This window comes from Stegostoma tigrinum, unplaced genomic scaffold (genome assembly GCF_030684315.1).
Source record: "Stegostoma tigrinum isolate sSteTig4 unplaced genomic scaffold, sSteTig4.hap1 scaffold_99, whole genome shotgun sequence".
NCBI classification, from domain to species: Eukaryota; Metazoa; Chordata; class Chondrichthyes; order Orectolobiformes; family Stegostomatidae; genus Stegostoma; species Stegostoma tigrinum.
The window spans coordinates 967,121-993,800 of record NW_026728822.1 but is presented as its reverse complement, the minus strand read 5'-3'; the positions used below and the strand labels follow the sequence as shown (position 1 = coordinate 993,800).

General features: G+C 40.7%; 1 protein-coding gene across 1 annotated transcript in view; it reads right to left on the bottom strand.

Annotated features, from left to right (window-relative positions):
• Window positions 1-26,680, bottom strand: part of LOC132209481 (ral guanine nucleotide dissociation stimulator-like 1) — a 60,408-nt gene that overhangs the window by 9,907 nt on the left and 23,821 nt on the right. Inside the window, exons 10-18 of the mRNA XM_059644526.1 lie at window positions 17,124-17,201; window positions 13,734-13,811; window positions 12,820-12,900; window positions 11,680-11,766; window positions 10,945-11,022; window positions 5,625-5,818; window positions 4,871-4,998; window positions 2,512-2,727; window positions 429-532 (exon numbers count right to left, since the gene is read on the bottom strand). Of these exons, the coding sequence (XP_059500509.1) occupies window positions 429-532; window positions 2,512-2,727; window positions 4,871-4,998; window positions 5,625-5,818; window positions 10,945-11,022; window positions 11,680-11,766; window positions 12,820-12,900; window positions 13,734-13,811; window positions 17,124-17,201 (1,044 nt within the window). The remainder of the gene's footprint in view (window positions 1-428; window positions 533-2,511; window positions 2,728-4,870; window positions 4,999-5,624; window positions 5,819-10,944; window positions 11,023-11,679; window positions 11,767-12,819; window positions 12,901-13,733; window positions 13,812-17,123; window positions 17,202-26,680) is intronic.

Sequence of the window (26,680 nt, the reverse complement as noted above, 5' to 3'; positions counted from 1 at the left end):
AGGTGTGCACTTCAAAGTGTTATAGAGTGCTTTCTTGGGAGATTAAAATAATTGTTGTCTTTGTATTTTCGTATCCCACACAAACCTCCGGCTTATATCACCCCATCACAGCATATCCACAGGAAACTGTGTTACGTTCCATCCAACAGCAGATCAGTTTTTGAACACGATAGTTAAATATTTCGAGTTGCCAAACAGTTTTCTTTTTCCACTTAAACAAATTAACTCTTCGCTCCTTCGTGAAAGAATGAAAGATTCTGCCAATTAGCCAATTGTTACGATTGCACTGTAGCGCCTCTGGTAATCCTGTTAATGCACCGAGCGTGTGAAGATCACTTGGGCAAGTAAACCTGGAGGTCAAACCTGCAATTTCCTACCTCATATTTGTTAAATAAAAATTACATGGCTCTTTCTGAACAATGACTTACTTTGACACGGCTGCCCAAGTCTTCTTCAAATTGAACACACTATTCAATTGCAATGCCGTAGTAATTGCATGCACTGACGAGAAATTCTGCAAAATCCTACATTCCTGTCAGAGAAAAAAAGCCGTGAGTTCTGTGGAAAAATCAGTGACTCCCCATTACCCAACACCTCAGACTTTTTAAAAAGGTTCTATCAGAAAAATGTTAGCTGAGAAAATAACAGCATTAACAAACAAACTTTTTGAGGGAAAGAATTCCATGATTCTTGGCAACTCAAACCTTGATATTCGTTTTGTATCCCTCTGAGACAACCTCTTCAGTTGCCTTGCTGCCAGCCTGTGACTGGTTAGATATGATTACTGACAGCAAAGGAGAGCTTAAAATGAGTAGGATTGAGACAGGGACATCTGAGTGGTAGAAGTCGCGAAGGTAGGGGGGTGGAGGCGGGGTAATCATCTTTGTTATATCCATCACATTTCGCTCATAAATGAATGATAGGTTGTATTATCTGACAGAATAGGAGGGCAGGACCAGTCACGTGAGATACTCATTCGAGGGAAAACAGACAAATCAGGAAATTGGGTCTACTTTTATGAGTCACTACGTTATTGATACTGAGTTAACTAATCTTACATAGATTAGCAGCTGAATGTCCTTCATCTGTTTGCCACCACCCCCCCAACCTGTTGGAGGCAGGGAGAAAACTGGATCAAATCAAACCTCCCAAATGTGTACTTTGGGGTGTGGTGGAGACGAGGAGGAAGCCTGCAAGTGTTTGTTATCAGGTCTCAAAGCCACTTCTGCTTGGGGAGGAAGGCCAGGGAGGGGCAGGGTGATCACACCATTTGGGATTTCTTTGGAGGTGCGTCAATTGGCATAATCATAAGTGCCTTATCTGATTAAGGCCAGCAGGTAGGTTCTCAAGCCCAGAGTCTTCCGGCTTCAGGGAAATAAAGCTGCTGCAGTAAAATGGAAGTAACGGAGGGCACTTCAACATGGAAGCCACTCCTTGTCAACTATTGTAAAAACTCAAAATCAGAACTAGAAAAGTCAGCCAAGTGATCAAGTGATTCCTCTTCAGAATAGCCTTTCATCCATGTCTACGACTGGGTGTCAGCCTACATTCGGTTGAACTGCTCCATATTGTAAAACTGGAGACAGACTTTCAAATCCCCATCAAGGTCCCATTAATGCCTCAAGACTCTTAACGAGTCAAAACTGATGCAGGCAGTGTTGCCAAGACCCAAACCAGACTTCTCTAAATTAGCTGGCAACAGAATTATTGTGAACTTTCATTCCAAACCTTAGTAATCAATGAATATTTTGTTGTCACGTGTATACGGGAAAATACATTGAAAGTACAGTTTTGTTGCAAAATCCAGTGCAATTTAGGATTACAAAATCAGTAAGAATCAATTACTTCCTTTACTTAATTAGTTAATTACTCGGTTCCTATCCTGATCCTTTCCAAATGTACGAGTGGGAATGCCACATGTTGGCGACAAGTACAAACCTGGTATCAGATCTGACAGCCCATCCTCACTCTTTTACCGATTGCTGACTAACATGCTGAGACAAATTCCTTTGGCAAACACATAAGAAACAGACAACCAGGCAAGTTACTGAAGTGCCGTCATGTAGGCATACAGAATGCAGAACATTGGGAATAAAATGTACACTGTTTCGTAGACTGATTACAGCTTGGAAGGGAGGCAAATAACACTATGTAATGCCCAATAACTAACTTCATTTTTGAAGGGCCAGTAAAAATCTGAAATAAGTTTGCCTTTTTTATCCACATAAATATTTTTGATGAGAAAAAAATACATTAATACTTCAATGCAACTGTAAACTGAGGCAAGAACTATTAGCAGCCAGCACTACAGAAATTATGAATGCTAGGATTTTCCATGAAGCATTCAACTCTTATTCAGAAAAGTATTCTGCTTGCCAGTTCAAGAGGCTTTCAAACCTTGGACATATCAACACATAGTGTTAATGGCTTGCTCTCTTCCACCATGGTTGTTTCATGCACTGTGGACTTTAACATGTCACAAAGGCTAAAAACCAATAAAGAATAGTGTACCTGGGCAACATCAATCCATTTCTCAATGATTTTAGCCCTCTGCCGTGGTTTCAGCTGTTGAGGTCTTAATATGGTGCTGGTGACACATTTTGTAACATTATTGAACTGTGTAATGGTGGCCTGGACGGTTGATACCAGATGCTGTTTTTCTTCCTTCCCTCGTTGAGACCAGATGGACCCTAAACATTGGCTGGGCACAAGTTTCCGAAAAAGATCCTGATCAAAAATAAAAAGGAAACAAAGGGTAAAGGTATCAGTCGTGCCATGTTTTTAGCAATGAACGACAAACAAGATTTGTCCGTCCATGGGTACATTCGTCCTGCTAGTTTGCAATTGTACATTAAAACTGCGTGCTATATTGTCAACGACTGGCTACATAAAACTCACATTGATACACAAGCGCACATTGGCTATTCAGACAGATCAAAACCCTCGAATTTTCAGTCATCTGCTTCCTATTTGTAGGTTAGATTTAAAATCACTGGTTATCTCCACCCAACTCTGACTGGGCTCCACGCACACCATCATGCATGGCTCTGCTGGCAATAGTCACTGCTACAGATGCTCAGCCCTGGTGGCCCACAGGCTAGACAGGCTGGGCATCAGTATAGCAGCCCTGCATCATGTCTACTTCTCGCACCAAGGCAGGTTGACAGAACACAATGGCAGCCTGGCCCTCTGTTGGTTCAACAGATCTCAATGTCAACACTTCCCCACTGTTGGTTTCATGCTGAACACGAATATTGCCAAACGTCCAAGCTTGTCAACTGGCCATTCAGATTGCATAATGTCCTTCTGTCTCCCTCTTCAAGATGAGCAACTCCCATCAACAATTATGCCCCAACAGTGAAAGTTAACACAGCTGGCAAATAGTTCCTTCAGATCCCCGTAAACTCATTCAGAATGGAGAAATTTGTCAGTCTCGTCACTTTCAAAGCCAGAGTTGGCTGTGACAGGTTGGAATAGAATGGAATGCTCAGAAACCATCGAGTGGGAAACTGTTGCATGTTTATGCAAGCATGGTGGGCTCTCACTTTTAACAGTCTGATCACGTCACAATGATGTCATCGATCATTTCTGGCAAGGAATAGCTTAGGGTAACCCTGCTGCCTCGACAGCAAACTACATAATAAAACTCCTGCTGTTTAATGCTTCAGCCCCCTGGACCTGTGCGGTAAAGGAAAAAAAAAAGAACTGGCAATGAGGATCAAAAAAAACCGCTTTGAGATTCATCAGGTCAAACCACTGATTTGAAAAAAGACTCTCAGCCCTCACTGCAGATCTCTATGATTCAACAAAAGAAAAGCAGCTACATTCCTCGACAGACACCCAACGAGGTTGCTGCCCACCAAAAATGGCTGCTGTCATCATTATGTCACATGATTAGACTCTAAATGCCAGTCGGTATATACATACACATATGCAACAGAAACTGCAGTGAAAACAGACTGTTACCTTTGGAACTCTGTGCAGAAAAGCAGCTGCCCCTTAACAAACTGAGATAACAAAGTGTGGAGTTGGAGGAACACAGCAGGCCAAGCAGCATCTTAGGAGCAACTGTGCTCACCCAGCTCTGCACTTTGTTATCTCGGGTTCTTCAGCATCTGCAGTTCCCATTATCTCTTATCCCATAACCAAAACCAACTTTTGACAAAGTGGTCACTTCCAGATGAGATCGCTGCACCCCTGTTCTGAACACTAACATATGCTTGGGATTTTTGAGACCTAGAGGACTACTTACATTCTAGAGTCACACCCAATGCTGACACACAGACCACTGAACTTCCACTTCAAGCCTAAGCCTATGACCAGACTTTGACATAACTCAAATTTTGATTCAGCAACTACGAGTCTCATTTTTTAGAGGTAGACATCAAGCCACCTTGCAGACGAGACTGGAATACCCTGTGGCTGATTCCACTCCAGAAGATTCTGGGAAAACAACAAAATTGCCATCCTGGATACTTCAAACAAAATCACTGGACTCTTGAAGAAACAGTGACTGTTATGATGAAACAATTAAACTTTTACCCTGAAATACTATTCATTTTGTAAAGGTTCAACACTAAGTTACAAAGGATTTTCAGTGCTCTCTCAGGTCACTTATTTCACATGACGTTCATTCAAAACAAATGACAAGTGCTGAAGTATTAGTTGGCAGGTATTTCAAGCGAGATACTGAAGTTACACGTCAAACAACACATTTTAACATCTTGGAAGACTGCATTTTGAAGGGAATTCAGTTATAACGACTGGTGGAGCAGTAATAGCATTAAACAACACAGAGAGATTCAGATGCCTACTGCTGACTGAAATATCTTATTCAGAATGACTGGGCCCCAGATTCCTGTTTACTCACAGCATCCATAAAAGTCAGCTGCTCTGCAATGAAGCGTGATGGGTAGGACAGGAGCTTTTCGTCAACTTGTTCGATGGTTTGGTCGTGTTCTTCTCCAATATAGAATCTAACTCTTCTACGGTAGCCTTCTGTGCAAGTGAAGATAGACATTTATTTTGTGCCCAAAGTTCACACTGCTCTAAAATATCTCACAAACTTGTGAATAGAAGTCATGCATTGGTTTACAATAGTTATCTAATATTCATACTTCGAAATCTAGATTTGGTGAAATTAATATGATATTGCACTGAAATCCTCTTGTTGGGAGCATCTCAATTGCAAAAGAAATTGTATTTAATGACAGATTCCCATCCCAATTTCTAGCTTTAGGAAATCTTCCGAATCACAATCTATTGTTTCACAATAACTTGCAAACTTATTACATCAGATTATAAAATAAAATGTCATTGACGGCAACAGTTCAAAAGGAAATTGTCCAGAAAGTCGTATTACATGCTGCTGGGTCTTAGCGGACCATATTAGAGTATCAAATCTATGCAGAATTTGGTCTTGTACATCATGTAGTACAGGGGTAATCATTCAGCAATAATTTTAATTAACTTCGTTTACCCAAAAATTTGGAAGTAATTTTGAAGCTTGTCAAAGGAAACCAAAATGAACTAAATCCTGAGACAGAGGGGCAAGCCGCACACAAACTTGTAGGGAGGCACCCTGAATTAAAACCACATTTTTGCAACATAATTATAAATCTTACTGAACATCTCTTTCTCCGCTGTTTCCTCCGCCAAAAACCGACTCAGGAGTTTCTGGGCCCGATGTTCAGCATCTGACCCCGGCACTGTCTGGTTCAAGTAGCAAAGTACCTTCCGGAGACAAGAGTAAGTTGGAACTTGACGAAAGTCTTCGGCAGACTCCTCCAGCCAGATTTCAAGAATTTCAGGTATAGCACTGGAAATAAAGTCAGAGTTTATATCTGTTTATCGGGGAAGCAAAACGTGTGGGAAAAAAGCTTCTAATTCTACAAATGTAAATGCAATAGATTAAAGTTGGAATATGGGGTCATCGTGCTCACACAGGAGATATGAGCTGCCATCTTGAGCTGCTGCAGTGCACATGGCAATGGTGATCCTGCTGTGCCATCAGAGGGGGGCTGTGTGGCACTTTGACCCAATGATGAAGAAATAACTGTCCAAGTTCGAATTACGCTGGCCATGGATGGAAACTGCAAGTTGGCCATGTTTCCAAGTTTTCTTCTAGGTAGATTGCACAAGTAAGCTTAAGGCTCACGTATAAAGTGATTTCACATGTGTCTGAGGTTACTTATTACACCAGCAGGACCTCTTGGTGTTTAGAGTTTGCTAGTAAAGAGAAAGTGAGCTTTAACAAAAAATCTTCTTTATAAAAGTCAAATGGGACAAATCAGATGAACAAAGAAAAACACAAGGATAATGATGATTTGTTTGGCTTTGTTCTGGGAGTTGCATTGCCAGCAGTTGGATACCTCGGTAACATGGATAAATTGGGTCCAGCTGAGGATGAATAATGAAATACTCCAACATAGTCAGCTTTCAATTCACTTATTTTAACTGCCTGCCTGGCTAATACTGAGAGGCCACGTAGCATTATTTCACAGGTAAATCAATGGTTACTTTTTTGCAACAAGACGTCAGCGGCACAGAGAAGTCATCACACCACTGAAATCGAACCCTTTGCACAGAAAAACTCCCCAGGGCACTTCACAGCAGATTAACCATTCAAAAACTGACAAAGGAGGAGATATTCAAACAGGTGTCCAAACATTTGGTCATAGTGACTCTTCATGAGTTTCTTAAAGGCGAGAGATGGTGATGTCTAGAGGAAGAAACTATACATCTGCAGGAAGAAGCACTAACGGTGGTGGGCTGATGAAAAAAATAAGAAGTACACAGCACACTGGACGTGGCAGAACAGAAATGTACCAAGCAAAGTTTGGGACTTAAAATAATTCCAGACAAAAGCAAAATAAGAACGTGAAAGGATGTGAACACAAGAATTGAAAGTTTTTTTCGAAAAAAAATCTAAAGTTCAGACATTGGTCAACCGAGAGACAACGTGGGCCAGCATGGACTGAGTTGCAGCTATGGTCTATGATGCAATAGGCAGAAGAAACCTTTGATGTTCCAAAGACTCCAAAAAGTAAACATTTGTTTGATTGGCATCCCCAATTTACATGGAATATTTTACACTGAAAGTGCTGTTCTAGTTTTTAATTTGGAATTTCCTTATCTGCAGCCCTACACTGAAACAGATGATCACTTATTTGAGTCCGTTCATAATAGATCATTACAGCACAGAAATTATATGATGTGAAACATTACACACAGACATTGGGGCTTCACTCAGACTTTAACAGCTCCACTCCTGTTAAACAGTGGTTGGTGTAGGAAGTGCTAGGCAGCCATAGTGCCATATGCAGCAATAGCCTCTTGTTGTTTGAGAAAGATATACGACTTAGAAATAGTTTACACTGGAGGGACTATTTTGACTTCATCTGCTTTCAGGTCAGTTGGCATAGGTCGTACTCTTTTGCAATGATTCAAAAACACAGCTGGCCCACACTGCTAAGATGCTGAATGATATTAACTAGTGAACATGGCAAATTATGAAATGAAGTGACTCATTTTTGGAAATGTCAAGAGATTGTTTTTCAGTGAGGTCAGAAGAATTATGAAAAGCTTGATAAAAGGTGAAGTTTTTAATCAGCTTTTTAAAAAATGGAGAAAAGCATACTGTGCATTTCAGATTTTAGAGTCTAAACAGCTGAAGCCATGGCTGGTAACAACAGGACAAACATAATCTGGGATAGGCAAAAAAGTGAAACTGGACAGGAAAAAAGAGAAACGTCTGAAGTAGACACAAGGAAATTGCAGAGATGGAGGGACAAGGCTGTGGAAATGTTATTTGTTATGTTACCTCTCGGAAACAGTGACTAACTGAAACACACTGGAAATGTGACTTAAGGAAGTTGCCTGGGCTCATTTGGTCCTGAATCTTTCAGAAATGCTTCGATCACATTACAAACACTCGAACAGTAACCCTCCAAAAATATATAGAAAGAAAAATCAATTCAAAAGATCACAAAACCAAAAAATTCCATATCCTACTGAAAGCCTTCGTGGCTGGGAAATAGGTTGCTGAGCTAAAGAGCCCTTACCCTGCTGACAATATGGTAGAACTTAATTAGTACTGTGCAGAGTCCAAAATTTGACCCAAAACACTTTTCTGTCGTCCCACTAGAATTAAAGTCTCTGTTTCCAATAGATTCATTAACAAGTTACTACATCCCTCCTGAGTAATCTGAAGCCTCTAATCAGCTGCAGTGTACAACATCATTTCATTTAATTACTCATTATCATCCTTCCACCACCTAAAAGGATCATTTCCTAAAGCGAGCACAACATAAACTTAGATTGCAATGGCACTGGAGAGAAGTGTATTCTTAAAGTATTAGAGTCTTCCAGAATTGAAATAATTATGTACAGGTGCACTTTTGTCTTTCTTTTCAATTCTGGCCACTTGCGCATCTGAGATTAATTGTTTCATCGATGACAACTTCACTGGATATGTTCCTGCCACTTCTGCTCTCACTCAAGATGTTCCTTTAAAACCATGTTTTGACCATGCTTTTACTCAACCCCCAAAATATCTGTGTTTTCTTCAATGTCAAACTGACAGGTTGTAAGCTACTATTCTGTAGAAAACAAAAATGATATTTTTCTACATTACTCAACCCAAAAAACTTGAATTCAAAAGGAGATTAACATACCAAATAACATGCCAAACCAGCACATTACTTTCATGAGGATTACACTGTCCTCAATCGGGGATCAGGATAATTTAGGTTCCTTCATACACTTCATCCCTATATGTCTCTTGAGACATTAGTACAGGAATATTGTGAAATTAATCAGGACCAATTTGGTATCCACAATTAGCTGTGTTCATCCAGACATGAATAGCTAGGTGTTGGAGAAAAATGTCCAGATAACCACCAAGCCCTGTGGCTTAGATTTCTAAAACTTTGTTTCATTTACCCAAAAAGCCAACTGGGTGGGTTAGAGTGAATAGCAATGCACAAGGCATCCCAACTGTGTTCTGAGTTAGTAGGTACTGCTGATGCTGGAGTCTGAGATAACAAGGTGTGGAACTGGATGAACACAGCAGGCTAGCAGGCTAGGGGCTCAGGAAAGCTGGCATTTCAGGTCTGGACCATTCTTCAGAAAATTTCTGGTGGAGGGCCCAGACCCGAAACATCAGTTTTCCTGCTCCTCTGATGCTGCCTGGCCAACTGTGTCCTATTTGTTTGATTAACAAGAGGGATTTTTCCTTTGCTGCATTTTTCATAAATTGTTTGAGCTTTCTTTCAAACTTCAGTGCAGCCCAGTTGTGAACGCTTGCTATTGCATCTGAAGTAAAAATATTCCCTGAAAATCCTCACTCCCTCAAATTGACCATTTTTCTCAATGCAATACTGCAAAAATTTGCCTTTGTATTTGCTCACAAGTAATTTATCTGTGCTGGGCCCTTCAGGCATTGGCTTTCTTGATTATAAAAATGACAAACAATATCAACTCAAGAAAACAAAATAAATGAATAAACAAACCATGCACAAAAGAAAATAAATCACTGTATATATAAAGATAAGAATTTCAAACTTTAAAGTCCCCAAGTCCAGTCCAGCACTCAAATCTATTGGATAAGTGTTCTTTTGTCTTAATCAAAAAACACAGAGTTTAATCGAACGGCCAGACAAACCAGAATAATCCCATCTTTAATCCCATGCTGCCAAAGTGTCATGCAGGGCAGCATGGTGGCTCAGTGGTTAGCACTGCCACCTCACAGCTCCAGGGTCCCGGGTTTGATTCCAGCCTTGGGCGACTGTCTGTGAGGAGTTTGCACATTCTCCCCATGTCTGAGTGAGTTTCCTCCAAGTGATCCAGTTTCCTCCCACAGTCCAAAGATGTGCAGGCTGGGTGGATCAGCCGTGTGCTAAATTGCCCTTCGTGTTCGGGGAATGGGTCTGAGTGGGATGCTTCAAGGGACAGTGTGGACCTGTTGGGCCGAAGGGCCTGTTTACACACTGTAGGTAATCTAATCTTATTCAGAGCAGTAAAACAACCTCAGCAATCTGGTATAGCTCAAAAACAACTAGAATTCCAGCTAGAGATGCATTTGTGCGATGCTTTCTACAGTCAAATATCTTTGAAAGCACTTCGTTGACAAACTTCAAACATGAAAAATGATTTCACGAGATTATTTGGATTTCATAGATTCAGGAAGTATTAATTCAAGATCGATTATGTGCAAAACGTACAACAGCAGCATGGAGTCGGAGGGCTACCAAAGTCAGGACACCACAAACAAACCACTTGCCAAGTATCTGACTGCTCTAGATAGCGGTATCATTTGGTTTCAACTATTCACAGGAAGTTTGCAGGATAACTTCTAATAAAGTGGTGTGAAGAGGAAAACCATTCCTGCAATAATGCATCATTATCACAAACTAGACTAATGACAATCTGAGATAAACAACCCCAAAAGCGTGATAATGTACGACAAACAATTCCAAAAGACAAAGAATTTTGGATGATTTACACTGAAAAATATTAACAAGCCAATCTCTAGGAATAATGCAATCATTGGACATGCAAGGCAAGCAGCTTCTTTAATGCAAAAACAGAGTTAATATTTTGGGTCCAGCGACCCTCCCTCTGAACTGGAAGGGTCACACAGACCTGAAACATTAACTCCGTTCTTACCTTCACAGATGTTGCCAGAAATGCTGAGCTTTTCCAACAACTTTGTTTTTGTCCCTGAGTTGCAGTGTCCGTGATTCTTTCAGTTATTATTTAGCTTCTTGAATGTGATTGTTATGGGTTGGAGTGCCGTTTGCCATCCTGTTCTGGGTGCCTTATATCTTCATGACAAAGGCTCTACATTATTTTACAGGTCTTTCTGGCTCTCCAGCAATTCTTCTCACATTCTTAAATTTCACATTGAAAATACAATTTCACTACATGTCAAATCAAACTTACATTTTCATTAGTGTTTCCTTTTCTGCAGGACTGAAATTATATTCTTCCAGAAAGCTTGATCTGTTGAAGTCTATGCTTCTGCAATTGATCATAAACCACAAAAGAAAAAGCAAATTGAAATGGTGTTTAGGTCTACAATTGGTTGCCAGACGTAAAATAAAAAAATGAAGTCTCAAAATTCAGCATCCCAAACTGTGATCAGCTAACTTTATGAAACAAGGTCACACTCTAAATGTAAAACTGCATAAAATAGTGAATACGTTCTTTAAATTTCCTCAGGAAGTTTACCAGAAATGCCCTTGAGGGCCAAAGCAGCTCACCAGCAGTGGTGGCGGCTGGTGGTAACAGGGGAAAGGAGCAGGTGCAAGGAGTGAAGCCACTTCTTCAATAGCTTACATTTGCTACTAGTCCAGAAATTTCAGTCTGAGATAAACTCAACACCTTCACACGCAACTGCTGCTTGTGCTTTGTATTGCTTGTTCCTCAGAATTAGGGAGAGAATAGGCAAAGAACTCAGAAGCTGTTTCTTCATCAATGTGCCATGATCTGGAATGATATCCGTGTTTTTGTTTCTGTGGTATGTGTTACAGAGTCATACAGCATGGAAACATCTCTGCCTTCATGAAGAGATTTCTGATTATCCAACCTATGGCCACCAGCTCTCCAGCCATTCCCTTTATACACTACTGTATTGCAAATGAAGCATAACATGGTCACATTTTGGATCAAACTCACTTCTTGACTGTCGCTCCCTTTTCTGGTGAACTTAAATTCTGAATTTCATCAGAATTCGGACAGTGTTCAGACTCAATGCTTTCACAGCTGCAAATGAACATGAAGAACAATTTAAAACACCTCAAGCAAACCCTTTCATCTTCAGTTAAATCCAGTAAAATACCCATGAAAATTGAAGATTCAGAATTACAAGCCTCCATCAGATGGTTTTATTAAACAGGTTACACACCAGATGGTGAAGATTTCTGAGTCAGCATAAAATGTTAGCCCATATGCTCCCCAAGTATTCTTGCTTGAGACTGGGATTACAGTTCCTGTGATGCTGTCCCACCAATAAGATGAATCTAGTTGCTGGATTTATCCACACACTTTTGAACATAAACATAGTACATGTTGTAATCCTCCAGTCCTCTGATACCACCCCTGCATTCAAACAGCATTAGGTTGTTGTGCAAAGTGCCACTGCAGCCTCAAGCTATTTTTTTCTTTCTCAGTATCCTCAGTTGTCTACAATTCACTTCCTTCTGAGTTACCAACACCAGGGACAACCAGCCGTTCTAATCAAAGCAGAAATTGCTGTAAAAGCTCAGTGGTTCAAATTACTCAAAAATGTTAACTCTGCTTTCTCGCCACAGATGCTGCCAGACCTGCTTAGCTTTTCCAGCAATTTCCATTTTCGTTTCAGTTTTCCAGCATCTGCAGTTGTTTTATTTTCACATTTCTAAAATGCTGTCCAACCTCAGCTCATCCTTGTCTCAACTATTTACTTTTCATCGTGAATTGGACATCAACTTCTTCTGAATAGTATCTCAGCCAGGCCCTTACCTCTGTGAAGATTAAACAGTGGATTTATGACCATTAGCCCCACTTTTGCGACCCTTTCACTGCTCACAATGGAGGACGACATTCGGATTCCCTGTTAACATTAGCTGCCAGCATCATTTAGTTCAACACTTCCCTTCTGAACTACTTATAATTAACTCGGTACACATTGGGGTCATCAATAACCCTCATCATTTGTACCATTTGACACTATTTCCTGCTTGTGGAAACATTCTGACACTGTCACTAAACAACCTCCTTCTGTAAGACAGACTGCTGTTTCATTGCAGTTTACCCTGAACTTGTGTTCAACCTTACTTGCTGCAAACGCCTTCTTGCTCCTTTTGAAGTTGGACCTCCTCCAAATCAAAATTATTCTGGATTGTTCCTTCCTCTTTTCTGTAGCCAAAATAAATATCTTATGATATGGTGCTTCCTGAAATGATCCATGTCTGATATTTGATCGATAGTGTGTGTGTGTGTGTGTGCACAATAATTATAGAAGTGGTAGTGCAGGTTGAAGATATCATCAGGATTCTGAACTTTAAAAATTGGAGCATTGTATGAAAAACAAATATGTTCTGACTAATCATGATTAAACAAAAACCTCCTGATTTCCCCTCAACTCTGGTATTTACCAACCACACTTCAGGAAGGGATTTGAGAGAGTGCACAAAACATTCACAAAAAATATTACCAGAGATGACAAACTAGACAGCCCTGTGGAGAGGCTGAAGGAGCTTGGGCTGCTCTTGGACAAGACTAAGAAGTGATTTTAAAAGTGTTCAAAATTATAAGGGATTTGGTTGGAATGGATAAGAACAATCGGTTCCTTGTGACAGAAGGCTTAAGAAGAAAAGGACACTGATTTAAGATGATCAGCAAAAAGAACCAATGGTGACAAGGATTTTTTTTAAAAATAGCATCATTAGAAACTGGAAAGCTCTGCCTAATAGTGTGGTGGATGCAGCTTCAATTGAGGTCTTCAAAAGTGAGCTACAATTTTCGAAAGGAGAGGTTTCGCAGTATTACACAGTAAAAGGACTTAGGAGTGAACGTAGGCAAGTCCCTCTTTGAGAGCTGGTACAAACATTATCAAATCATTGTCTCTGGGCTATTACCATTTGATGGCTGTACAACATTGCACAAACTGCTAGCTCCCCAGCTATTTCCTACCGCTTTGTCATATTCTGAATAATGACTCACTTTGTCATGCATGCAGTTAAACTTACTTAGCAATTATTTCGCTGGATCCTGAAGAACCACAACTTCCATTTTCCTCACCATTTGCACTGTCAACATTTCCAAAACTGCAATTGATCAAAGAGGACAAATTAAGTCATTTAGAATAGGCAAACTCATCCAGAATTAAATCCAACTCAATTCAACACAAAAAAATCACAGTCTTGAGAGCAGGTTCTTTTGACTTCCACAGGATGCCCACAGGTCTTCATATTGAGGCAGTGCTGTGGTGGGGGTTGGAAGAGACAGAGCAGGGCAATAAGGAGAGAAAACCATTTCTTCAGTATTTCACCCTTGTTGAAAGCCGTTCCTGCGCTGTGCAAGAACTTGATACTGAAAGACAAGGAAAATTCAATCTACCATTGAAAAGCTTTGAAAGCTTTATGCTAATTCAACATTATCCCATCTCTCAAAGTAAGCCAAACATTGCAGAAGCAGTCAAGCAGTTGCTTCATGTGATTGCTATTGTCTGGATTGGTGCTCACTGCACTGCCAATTGGGGTATCTTCCTGAGGCAACCCTGACATAATCTTACAGCAAATCCCAACAGTTTCCTTTCACAGTATTAGATCCCAAATACCATACAACAGGATTAATCTGACGTCACATCAAATTTACTTGTCAATTACTCCTTCAGTTTCTGACAAACTTAGGTTTCTACCCACCACACAGTGTGACATGTCAACATTTTCACAGCTGCAACTGGTCACAAAACACCAAATAAATCATTTTACTTGTGCATATTATCATAATGTTAATTTCTGGCACTCTTATCAACACTGGGATTTTTGGCTGAGAGGGGGAATGAGTCAGTAGATGAGGTGTAAAGATGTCAAATAAAGAACCTCTGCACTGGGACAGACAATAAACATCCCAAAAGAGAGGATTTAAGTTTAACTTCCTCATCTCTGAAAAAGAAACACAAGCTCTTTACAGACTATTGACAATTCAACTCTCACAAGCACAGCTTGTAACTCAAAGTTTGATTCGGAGCACTGATGTAGGAATTTGTCATTGCTCAAATTCACTGAAGCTTAAGGTCAGATTAGTCACCAGTGGCTGTTTTGCTGAAAAAAAAATCATTTTTCTACCCTGCTCCTTTAACAGTTCTGAGTTTAGTTAAAGATCTGGACAGAATAAGCTCAGGATTAATTCCAGGTCTCTGACTTGGGAAAGTGCCTGACTCCATGAATACACATGGCAAATGGCCAAATTAGATAATTAAAAATGCAAACTATTCAATGGCAATATTGTATGGGAGAAATATCAAGGCTCGGACACGGGGAGCAGGTCACATTCTTAATCGACGACATATTTCTTCAAATGTTACGGACATTTGGAGGACACTTCAATGAACTTGGAGGAAGTTTGTGGGGAGGGTGCAGCTGAAGCAGGAAGGAGGAACACAGAGAAGTGCTGAGGTGGGGTAGAGGAGATTAACTCATTTCTTGAGCAATTTTACCAGAGCCACATTGTCCAGAAATATAACCTCAATATTGATCTGAAAACAATTTCCCATCTAAGTGTTTTGGATGCTTCAATGGTGATGCTATTATTTTAGACAACTGTCTCTGTTATAAATTTTCCAGGGAGGCAGCCCAGCAGACACTTTATTGTGAGAGAGATAATGGGAACTGCAGATGCTGGAGATTCCAAGACAACAAAATGTGAGGCTGGATGAACACAGCAGGCCAAGCAGCATCTCAGGTGCACAAAAGCTGACGTTTCGGGCCTAGACCCTTCATCAGAGAGGGGGATGGGGGGAGGGAACTGGAATAAATAGGGAGAGAGGGGGAGGCGGACCGAAGATGGAGAGTAAAGAAGATAGGTGGAGAGGGTGTAGGTGGGGAGGTAGGGAGGGGATAGGTCAGTCCAGGGAAGACGGACAGGTCAAGGAGGTGGGATGAGGTTAGTAGGTAGCTGGGGGTGCGGCTTGGGGTGGGAGGAAGGGATGGGTGAGAGGAAGAACCGGTTAGGGAGGCAGAGACAGGTTGGACTGGTTTTGGGATGCAGTGGGTGGGGGGGAAGAGCTGGGCTGGTTGTGTGGTGCAGTGGGGGGAGGGGATGAACTGGGCTGGTTTAGGGATGCAGTAGGGGAAGGGGAGATTTTGAAACTGGTGAAGTCCACATTGATACCATATGGCTGCAGGGTTCCCAGGCGGAATATGAGTTGCTGTTCCTGCAACCTTCGGGTGGCATCATTGTGGCAGTGCAGGAGGCCCATGATGGACATGTCATCAAGAGAATGGGAGGGGGAGTGGAAATGGTTTGCGACTGGGAGGTGCAGTTGTTTGTTGCGAACCTAGCGGAGGTGTTCTGCAAAGCGGTCCCCAAGCCTCCGCTTGGTTTCCCCAATGTAGAGGAAGCCGCACCGGGTACAGTGGATGCAGTATACCACATTGGCAGATGTGCAGGTGAACCTCTGCTTAATGTGGAATGTCATCTTGGGGCCTGTGATAGGGGTGAGGGAGGAGGTGTGGGGACAAGTGTAGCATTTCCTGCGGTTGCAGGGGAAGGTGCCGGGTGTGGTGGGGTTGGAGGGCAGTGTGGAGCGAACAAGGGAGTCACGGAGAGAGTGGTCTCTCCGGAAAGCAGACAGGGGAGGGGATGGAAAAATGTCTTGGGTGGTGGGGTCGGATTGTAATTTGTGACTGCTCTCGTCTGGAGTGGCACTCATCACATTGCACTAAAAATTTTGAAGAAATCAATGGTTCCCCATCATTCTCTTTTCACACTGCTGCATTCCAAATGAAGCAGAATTAAAACACATCAAAATTATTTCCGATCAACCTTGCTTCCTCATGGTTACACAGATGCCTGGCAAACTTTGATTCCCACCCACCCGACAATCTATACGGCCAAAATATCTGCAGCTGCAAGTGCTCATGAAGCACAAATTAAGAAAAGGATTTGCATCTACAACTGATTTATAAACACTGAAAATAAATTTTGAAGCCCAAAATGCTCAGTATTTCAAGTCCTCATTCGGTTAAAGTCCAGATGAATGACTACACTGGATGGTTTGCTTTCCAAATTTTCAGAGAAACTATGTCGGTCACTCCAGTTACATAGGCTGGTGCATTTGAGGGGAGGTGGGAGGTTTCGCAGTTTAGCATTGTTGCAAGTTAGACCACCAAGGTCTGGATGTTGAGGGCCAATCAAATTTTCACTGAACATTTTTGAATGTTTTCTATAGATCAAAGGCTGAAATGTGTCATTGATTTAATTACTGGCAATGGCCTCGGAGGGAATAAAGCTGTTTCTTTAATGTGATTTTTATCGTCTCGAATGGCGACATAATCTTTCAAGAGCTACTATATTCACAGCAATTTCTTTTCATGGTATGTATTACGAATGAAGCACAGAAGGAAGAAACTTACTTTGAATTTTCTGCAGTCGCTTTCGGTGAACTTGGTTCTTCAACTTTATCAGAGTTTGGGCTGTCAAAGGTTTTGGACCTGCAATTCATTAAGACCATAAGACCATCAGACATTGGAGCAGAAATTAGGCCATTCGGCCCATTGAGTCAGTTCTGCCATTCAGTCATGTGTGATAAGTTCCTCAACACCATTCTCCTGCTTTCTCCCCATAACCCTTAATCCCCTCGATAATCTGTCTCAGTTTATATGTACTCAATGACCTGGCCCCCACAGCCTTCTGTGGCAGTGACTTTCACAAATTCAACACTCTCTGGCTGAAAAAGTTTCTCCAAATCTCCATTTGAAAAGATCTCCTCTTTATTCTAAATGTGGGCCCTTGGGTCCTAGTCTCTCCTACCAATGAAAGCATCTTCCCAACATCCACTCTGTCCAGGCCATTCAGTATTCTGAAAGTTTCAATTAGATACCCCTCATCCATCTAATCTCCAATGAGTGTAGTCTCACAGTCCTCAAATGTTCCTCATATTTTAAGCTTTCCATTCCCTGGACCTTTCTCATGAACCTCCTCTGAACCCGTTCCAGGTACAGTGCATACTTCCTGAGATACGGGGCCCAAGTCTGTACACAGTACTCCAAGTATGGCCTGACCAGAGCCTCATAAAGCCTCAGAGGTACAGCCCTGCTGTTACATTCAAGTCCTTTCAAAATAAATGCCAACATTACATTTGCCTTCCTGACTATATAAGGCAAAAATTAAAGACATTGTAAACAAGCACTTGCACCCAGAAATGGCTTCCTTACAAAACGAACATTGAAAAATTTCATGTGGAATCCATAAGGCCATAAGTTTTGGGGGCAGGAATAGCTCATTCGGCCTACTGAGTCTGTTTTGCCATTTGATTCTGGCTGAGATCTTTCTCAAGCCCAATTTCCAGCCTTCTTCTCGAAACCTTGATCCTCTTATTAATCAAGAATGCTTCTCTCTCTCTATCTTAAATAGACCTAATGACTTGGCCTCCATGGCTTCCTGCAATGTTTTCCTCAGATTAGCCACTCCTTGACTGAAGAAATTCTTTCTGACCTGAGTTCTAATGGTTGGTCTCTTCACTCCACGACTGTGCCCGCATGTCCTAATCTCTCCTACTCGTGGAAGCATCTTCTCCGTTCCACGTGCAATCCTTCCAGGCCTCTCAGTATGCTGTAAGTTTCAACGAAATTCCAACCCATCCTTCTAAACTCCATCCTGTACAGAACCAAAACCCTCAACCACTCTTCAAATGAGAAGCCCTCTCAAGTTTTCAAGTACTTATCAACTGGATTTGTTAAACAGGCAACATTTCTGATGTGTATAACTACAATAGATCGTGATTTGTTTTCCCCCTCCAAGTTTTAACTGGTGGTATACAAGTGATTGTGACTGAGTCTGGAAGAGTAGCTGGGGGGAAGCTGCAAGGAAGAAGGAATTTCACCTTTCACACAAGTTTTCAGAACACCACGGTCTGTTTATTTTTGGGCAATGGGGGGAGGTGGGGCATGTAATAACACTGGAAAGCAGAGAGTTAGAGAGTCAAGTTTTTCAATACGTTTACCTGCATGGCATAGTCCAATGTTTGGAAAAGAAACATTCCATTAAAGATCGTGTGTAATGCATGCCCAATTATTCACTGGCAATTAAATTGGAAGTGAGAGGATTAGGATAATGGCAGGGAGGGGGTTTGCCACCAACACATTGCAAAGCTATATTGACATGGGCCCGTTCTCTTTGACACCTGGACTCTCCTTGACTTCTAAGGACTGCCTCCCTCATTTCCCTGATGGCGCCCACCTACACAACCTCAGTGACAATCAGCATTAACAGTTGGGCTGAGAAAGATGCTGATCTGCCATCCCTTTCTCTGGACCAGCAGCTGTCAAAACTGAGCCAAACCGTCAACTGGTGAGTAACGCCGGCAGCAATCTCTGTATTGGTTACCGTTGGAATCGGCCAAGGCCTCCAGGTTTCAGATCCAGCAGAAGGCCTGCAGCATGAACCACAAGCTTCCATCTAAAATTTCTTTTTACAACACTAGGAACAGAGCAAATATTAGAACAACAGCCAACTGTTTCTTTAATGTAAAAGAACAAACTACGGACGCAGACAATCTGAAAGAAAGGCAGACGTTGCTGGAGAAACTCTACAGGTTTTGCAGCATCTGCAGACAGAAAACAGAGTTCAAGTTGAGCCAAGCGACACTTCTTCAGAGATGCAAAGTTCTGAACAGGGGAACCTCAACTCAAAGCGCCCACTCTGCTTTCTCTCCACAGATGCTGCTCAGTTTCGGGAGATAGCCTCTACGTAATGTTCCTGAAAATGCCAGACCTCCAGCAGTTGCCCTTCACATAGTTGTATTCTGATTAAAGCATCATTTCCTCACACATTGGATCAATACTTACTTTCTGATCTCAGCAACTGTCTCTGGAGGAATTGGATTTTCAACCTCCTCACAGCTCGGAATGTTAGCATTGTTCCCGCTGCTGAAATTAGTTGTGAAGAATGTCATTTTAAATAAATCCTTGTACCCAGTAATTCTCAGCTCATCGGCAGTTTCCTTTGTATTCCTTGTACTCTGAATAAAGCAAAACCTTAACCACTTTTTGTATTCAAATTTACTCTTTCATGACAGATTTTAGAGTGCACGGTCTCCCATCTACCTTGTAGTTTGCACTGTCAGGTGATCTGCAAATGGTCCTAAAAGTGTTATCAAGTAAATTTGAGCAAACATCCACATCAACAAGAAAATTATCTTCATACACCTGAAAGACATTGAGTCGGCATTTCGTGCCATTGACAGCTAATTTTCTAACAACGGGTCAAGACGCAACTACAGAATATGGTGATTGGTCTCCCCAAAACCCTCAACGATAGTTTGCAGGATAAGACCGTGAGACTGGAGTGTGGAAGTAAAGGGAGAGAGAGAGAGAGAAGGATGCAACAAATCCATTTCTTCAACATTTTATATTTGTTGCAAAGTCTACAAATATCTCAAACAAAGAGCTCCAGGCCCAAATATAGAAAGGCAACCAACTTTCCAGTGAAGAACTTCAGACAGCGTCTCTACATACAGGGCTTAATGTCCCAAGTCAACTGGCCTTGGCCTGAGACATGACATTCTTGGCAAAGTGGAGGGGAATTCAGGAGGAAAACTGAACTCTCTTTTGCACCATTATACTGTATTGTCAGCGGTGGGCAAAGTAGCTGGTTTAATGACTCACTGGGCATGAATCACGTCACCAGCTGACAGCCACTTGTGTCTGTCTGTCTCTCTGGTAAATATTAGAGTTCCTCAGCTCCTGCAGTGGACATTGGCCTGCAAATCTCTTTTGTATAAGCTCGGCAATGCCAACTGTAATGACAGCAAAGAAAAGATTGCAGCTCTGCCTCTATTTCATCCTTTTGTCAACTGTTTTTATGAAAAAGATCACCCTCCAGGTTTAGTGTGTTCATGGACAGCAGTAGGTTTTTCTTCAAAACCTTCACAGGAGATTTGAAAGACAGCACAGGCAGACTGAGGGGAGGGGAGGAGGTCGGAACCTCAATTCTTCGACGTGTTGTATCCTTAATTTAGAGTTCAGCTATCTAAATGTTTGGCGACAAATGGAGATCTGAATAGTGAATGGATAAGCAATTTTTCACTGAACACTTCTGGATCTTTTCTGTTGATACAACTTTTCTTTTTAAACAAACAAAATCTGTGTAGATTTTTGATACAATCAAACAACTTTGTTCATGTGACTGCTGCTGTCTAGTGTTTGCTGCATTGCTGTGGGAGGAAGGCCCTCCACAGATCTTACAGGAAGTGCCAGCAGGTTTTTTAACATTGTTGTATTTTGGATGAAACTTAATTAAGTCACACATTAGACTAAAGCTTACTTTGTGCTCACTGAATCGATTACTGGAATCTCTTCTGCCTCTGAGGTGTCAAAGCTTCCATATCTGCAATTGGTCAGACAGCACAAACTAAGTGATTTTAAACAAGCTTGAATCTGCAATTTGCATTCAGCCACTGAAAAACATCTGAACGTTCAGGGTTTCGGCATTTGAAGCCTTGATTACCAAGTTTGTTAAAACTTTGCATTGAAACTCCAATTTGGCATTTTACAGCATACCTGCCTCATCCCCTGCCACAGAGAAGAGTAAAACATTCAATGTGGTTTTGTCTCATCTGATCGTAATTTCAAATCTACATTCCTGCCTCTCCTAATGACCTTTCACCCCTTCTCTCTCAACAAGTATCTGTTTATCTTTGCATTTACAATATTCCAGTGCTCTGCTTTTACCATCATTACAGGAAGAAAACTTAAAAGAATATCCACATTTTGAGATTTTTTAAAAATCACTGTTTTAATTTGACAACCACTGAATTTTAGACACTCACCCTTCATTCTAGGCTCTTCTGTAAAAGGAAACATTGTCTCCATATCTACCCTGTACAAATGCTCAGGTTTTTTTCTTTCAATCACATTGTACCTTCCTCCCTAAACATCGACTGATGCAAGACTTGCCTATGCAAATTTTCCTTGTGAGGCAAGTCACTTAGTCTCTTTATTATTCTGATAAACCTGCTCTGAACTGCCTCTCATATATTTACGTCCGTCCTTAAAAAAGACTGACCAATACAAAGAATATCATTCACGATATGGGCTCACCAGTGATCCCTACTTTAGTGCTTAAATTCCTTCATGATAACATGAAAACATTTATTTGCTTTCCTGATTACTTAATGTATCTGTACATAAGCAATTTGTGATTCATGCATGAGGATACCCAGAATCCACTCTAAATCAGAGCTATGCAATCTCCTTCAATAATAAAAACTGCTATTCTTCCTACCAAAATGGACTTCAAATTTACCCATGTACTATTGTCTTTTGTCAGATCTTTGACTACTTGCTCAACCTCTCTTTCTCTGCAGTATTCCAACCTTCTCTGAGGTTATTTTTTTAATGCATCTTTGTCTCTTCAGCAAATCTGTCAGTCATAAATTCATTCCTTCGTAAGTCATCGACTGTTCGTCAATACTTGGAAAACTTGGGCAGAAACAGATTATTAAAATTATATTGAAATTATGTGATCCAAACAATTTTGAGCTCCAGTTAATTCGCTGTCTCAAATAAACACCTCAGTAAATGAGAACACTCATGCAAAAAGGGATGAATTCCTTGGATCGAATTACAGAAAACCAAAATAACTGTAGCATTGAGTCAGCCTGTTTCTCCCTTTCACTACGGATATAGGAAAATCCTGAAATGTGGGATGTGTGTAAGGTGAATGGATACTATTAGCATCCATTGAATTATGATGATCTTTTAGCCGAATTAAAATGGTTGACTCAAACACTAATCTTAAACACAACATCTGTCCAATTGGTAAAATGGATTTGAACTTTCGAATGGCATGGAAGCCATTTTGTTCTCGACTTTTTAAAAACTCCAAGAATCTCCCTGCAGATGGAGACTTTCACCAAAAGACAATGGACAAGTTAGAGATCTAAGCAGCCAAAGTAATAAACAGCTACACTGTGAAAGGAGGAGTTAGTAAATATAACAGATGATTGTCTTAACCAGAGCTATCTCACAGTTTAATGAGAACCAACCTCCTCAAATTTCAACAAACCACATTTTGCTGAGATTCCTTGGTTTTACAAATTTTTCACTTGACCTTTAAAAGAATACCATCATCAAAGATGACTACAGGCATAGCACAAAAGCAAATAAGAAAGTAATAACCTGCAAAGAATCTTTATGCACTATTGAACCTCTGAGAGATAATGTGAGACACATGAGTGAGCTGTCATGTTTAAAATTCGAGGGCAAGTATGGGTCATCTTTTTCTTTAAAACTCAAAAGCTTATTGGTGGAATTATTCTGCTGGAACATTTATTTACTTGGGCAAAGAAAGAGAATATTTTGGCCACAGGCAAAAAGAGAAACCCAAATTCCCTTTTGAAAGGTCCAGCTGGATCGATTTCTGCAATCCACTGGGTTCATGAAAGCCAGCTCATTAGCTTACTGCTTTGAAGAAAAATCTAATCACCGCTGGTTATTTGCTGATCTTCTCAAATTTTATAAGCATAGCGCATTTGTGAAACTTTTCATCCCTGGAGTGTCCCTGTAATGTCAGAGGCACATCAATAGAAGGTCAGCAGTGGTGAGAATCGCTTTGTCCCCGAACTAAGTTTTGATCAGTTACCCCAAAAAAAATTTGTGAATTGCATAAACTGTTAAATACTCACCAACATTTAGAAAAATAATGTATTAAAAAAAACTGAGGTGACAAGAGGTGACATCACTAATGCCATTTGAAAAACATTTCACCCACTATTACAGAATTGCGGTACTCCTGCATATTTCAGTTGTAAACAGACATTCATTTGACCAACATTTCAGTTTTGCAAAAAGGCTCCTCATACTGCATTCAGCTTCCAAACTTTGATTGTTATGCCCAACACAGACTGACAGAAATTGACAGACTTTTTTCAATGACAATAACAATTTTCCATTCACTGCATGCAGTAACTTATACATCCCAAACATTGTTTCAGGAAGCTCCAAACTACATAAAAAGTATGGAAGGAAGTCAACATCACTGTTTATCTTTAATACCAAAGTCTAGTCGTCATCCTAACTCATTCACCGCATTTTTTAAACTTTGTGTTGTACTGGATCAAAATCACTTCATTATTGCGAAAAATTAATCAGAAATACGTGGCCACCGGCTTCTGCATGATGTTTTGTGAGTCTGTTTTATTCACTTCTGTCCCAAACCACTAGCGGGGTGCTTAATCATGATTTGTGCCACCATTTGGGATCAGGGATATTGGAAGGGGATAGGGGCACAAAACAGGAGAACCGAAGGATTGCTTTGCCTTGTCGTAAACAAACAAGTTCATCACAGGATGTTGTCAAGGATTCCTGCAGGAAATGGGGGGGCTCAAAATAGTTAGAAGTTCATCTTCGAGAAAATAAAATCTAATGTAAATGTCGGGGAAGCAGAATGAATGTCACACACTGGGATTTCCACAACTCTTTTTTTCATTTTGAAAATTAGAACAGTTGTGTATTGCCCGTGAAATCATTCTGACTGCATTAATATGGCACATTTTTTTGTGGGAACTTTAAATCTCTTACACATGCAAATCCACATTTAGCAAGAGATTACTGAATGCTGCAAGGCACCTGAAAATGTTTGCCAGTCTCCTTTCCTTCTACACTTCCCTTCTGAAGTACCTATATTTCACTCTGTACATATTGGGGTCATCAATAATCCTCATCATTTGTACCATTTGCTACTCTCTCCTGCTTGTGGGAACATTCTGAGACTGTCACTAAACAACCTCCTGCTGTAAGACAGACTGCTGTTTCATGTCAGTAAATGCCTGAACTTGTGTTCAAATTTACTTGCAGCAAACACCTTCTTGCTCCTTTTGAAGTTGGACCTCCTCCAAATCAAAATTATTCTGGATTGTTCCTTCCTCTCTTCTGGAGCCAAAATAAATATCTTATGATATGGTGCTTCCTGAAATGATCCATGTCTGATATTTGATCGATAGTGTGTGTATGTGTGCGCACAATAATTATAGAAGTGGTAGTGCAGGTTGAAGATATCATCAGGATTCTGAACTTTAAAAATTGGAGCATTGTATGAAAAACAAATATGTTCTGACAAATGTTTATTTAAAAATACTCCTGATTTGCCTTCAACTCTGGTATTTACCAACCACACCTCAGGAAGGGATTTGAGAGGGTGCACAAAACATTCACAAAAAATATTACCAGAGATGAAAACTAGACAGCCCTGTGGAGAGGCTGAAGAAGCTCCGGCTGCTCTTGGAGAAGACTAAAAAGTGGTTTTAAAAGTGTCCAAAATCATGACGGATTTGGTTAGAATGGATAAGAACAATCGGTTCCTTGTGACAGAAGGCTTAAGAAGAAAAGGACACTGATTTAAGATGATCAGCAAGAAGAACCAATGGTGACAAGGATTTTTTATTAAATAGCCTATTTAGGAACTGAAAAGCTCGACCTAATAGTGTGGTGGATGCAGCTTCAAATGGGGTCTTCAAAAGTGAGCTACAATTTTCGAAAGGAGATGTTTCGCAGTGTTACACAGTAAAGGGATTTAGGACTGAACATCGGCAAGTCCCTCTTTGAGAGCTGGTACAAACATTATCAAATCATTGTCTCTGGGCTATTACCATTTGATGGCTGTACAACATTGCACAAACTGCTAGCTCCCCAGCCATTTCCTACCGCTTGGTCATATTCTGAATAATGATTCACTTTGTCATGCATGCAGTTAAACTTACTTAGCAATTATTTCGCTGGATCCTAAAGAACCACAACTTCCATTTTCCTCACCATTTGCACTGTCAACATTTCCAAAACTGCAATTGATCAAAGAGGACAAATTAAGTCATTTAGAACAGGCAAACTCGTCCAGAATTAAATCCAACCCAATTCAACACAAAAAAATCACAGTCTTGAGAGATGGATTGTTTTGACTTCCACAGGATGCCCACAGGTCTTCATATTGAGGCAGTCCTGGGGTGGGGCTTGGAAGAGACAGAGCAGGGCAAAAAGGAGAGAAAGCCATTTCTTCAGTATTTCACCCTTGTTGAAAGTTGTTTCTGGGCTATGCAAGAACTAAATACTGAAAGACAAGCAAAATTCAATCTACCACTGAAAAGCTTTGAAAGCCTTATGCTAATTCAACATTATCTCACCTCCCAAAATAAGCCAAACATTGCAGAAGCAGTCAAGCAGTTGCTTCATGTGATTGCTATTGTCTGGACTGGTGCTCACTGCACTGCCAATTGGGGTATCTTCCTGAAGCAACCCTGACATAATCTTACAGCAAATCCCAACAGTTTCCTTTCACAGTATTAGATCCCAAATACTGTACAACAGGTTTAATCTGACGTCACATCAAATTTACTTGTCAATTACTCTTTCAGTTTCTGACAAACTTAGGATTCCACCCACTACACAGTGTGACATGTCAACATTTTCACAGCTGCAACTGGTCACAAAACACCAAATAAATCATTTTAATTGTGCATGTGATCACAATTTTAATTTTTGGCACTCTTATCAACATTGGGATTTTTGGCTGTGAGGGGGAGCCAGTGGGTAGATGAGATGTAAAGATGTCAAATAAAGAACCTCTGCACTGGGACAGACAATAAATATCCCAAAAGAGACGATTTAAGTTTAACTTCCTCATCTCTGACAAAGAAACTCAAGCTCTTTACAGACTATTGACAATTCAACCCTCACAAGCACAGCTTGTAACTCAAAGTTTGATTCGGAGCCCTGATGTAGGAATTTGTCATTGCTCAAATTCACTGAAGCTTAATGTCAGATTAGTCACCAGTGGCTGTTTTGCTGAAAAATTAATTTTATTCATTTTTCTTTCCTGCTCCTTTAATAGTTCTGAGTTTAGTTAAAGATTTGGACAAAATAAGGTCAGGATTATTTCCAGGTCTCTGACTTGGGAAAGTGCCTGACTTCATGGATGC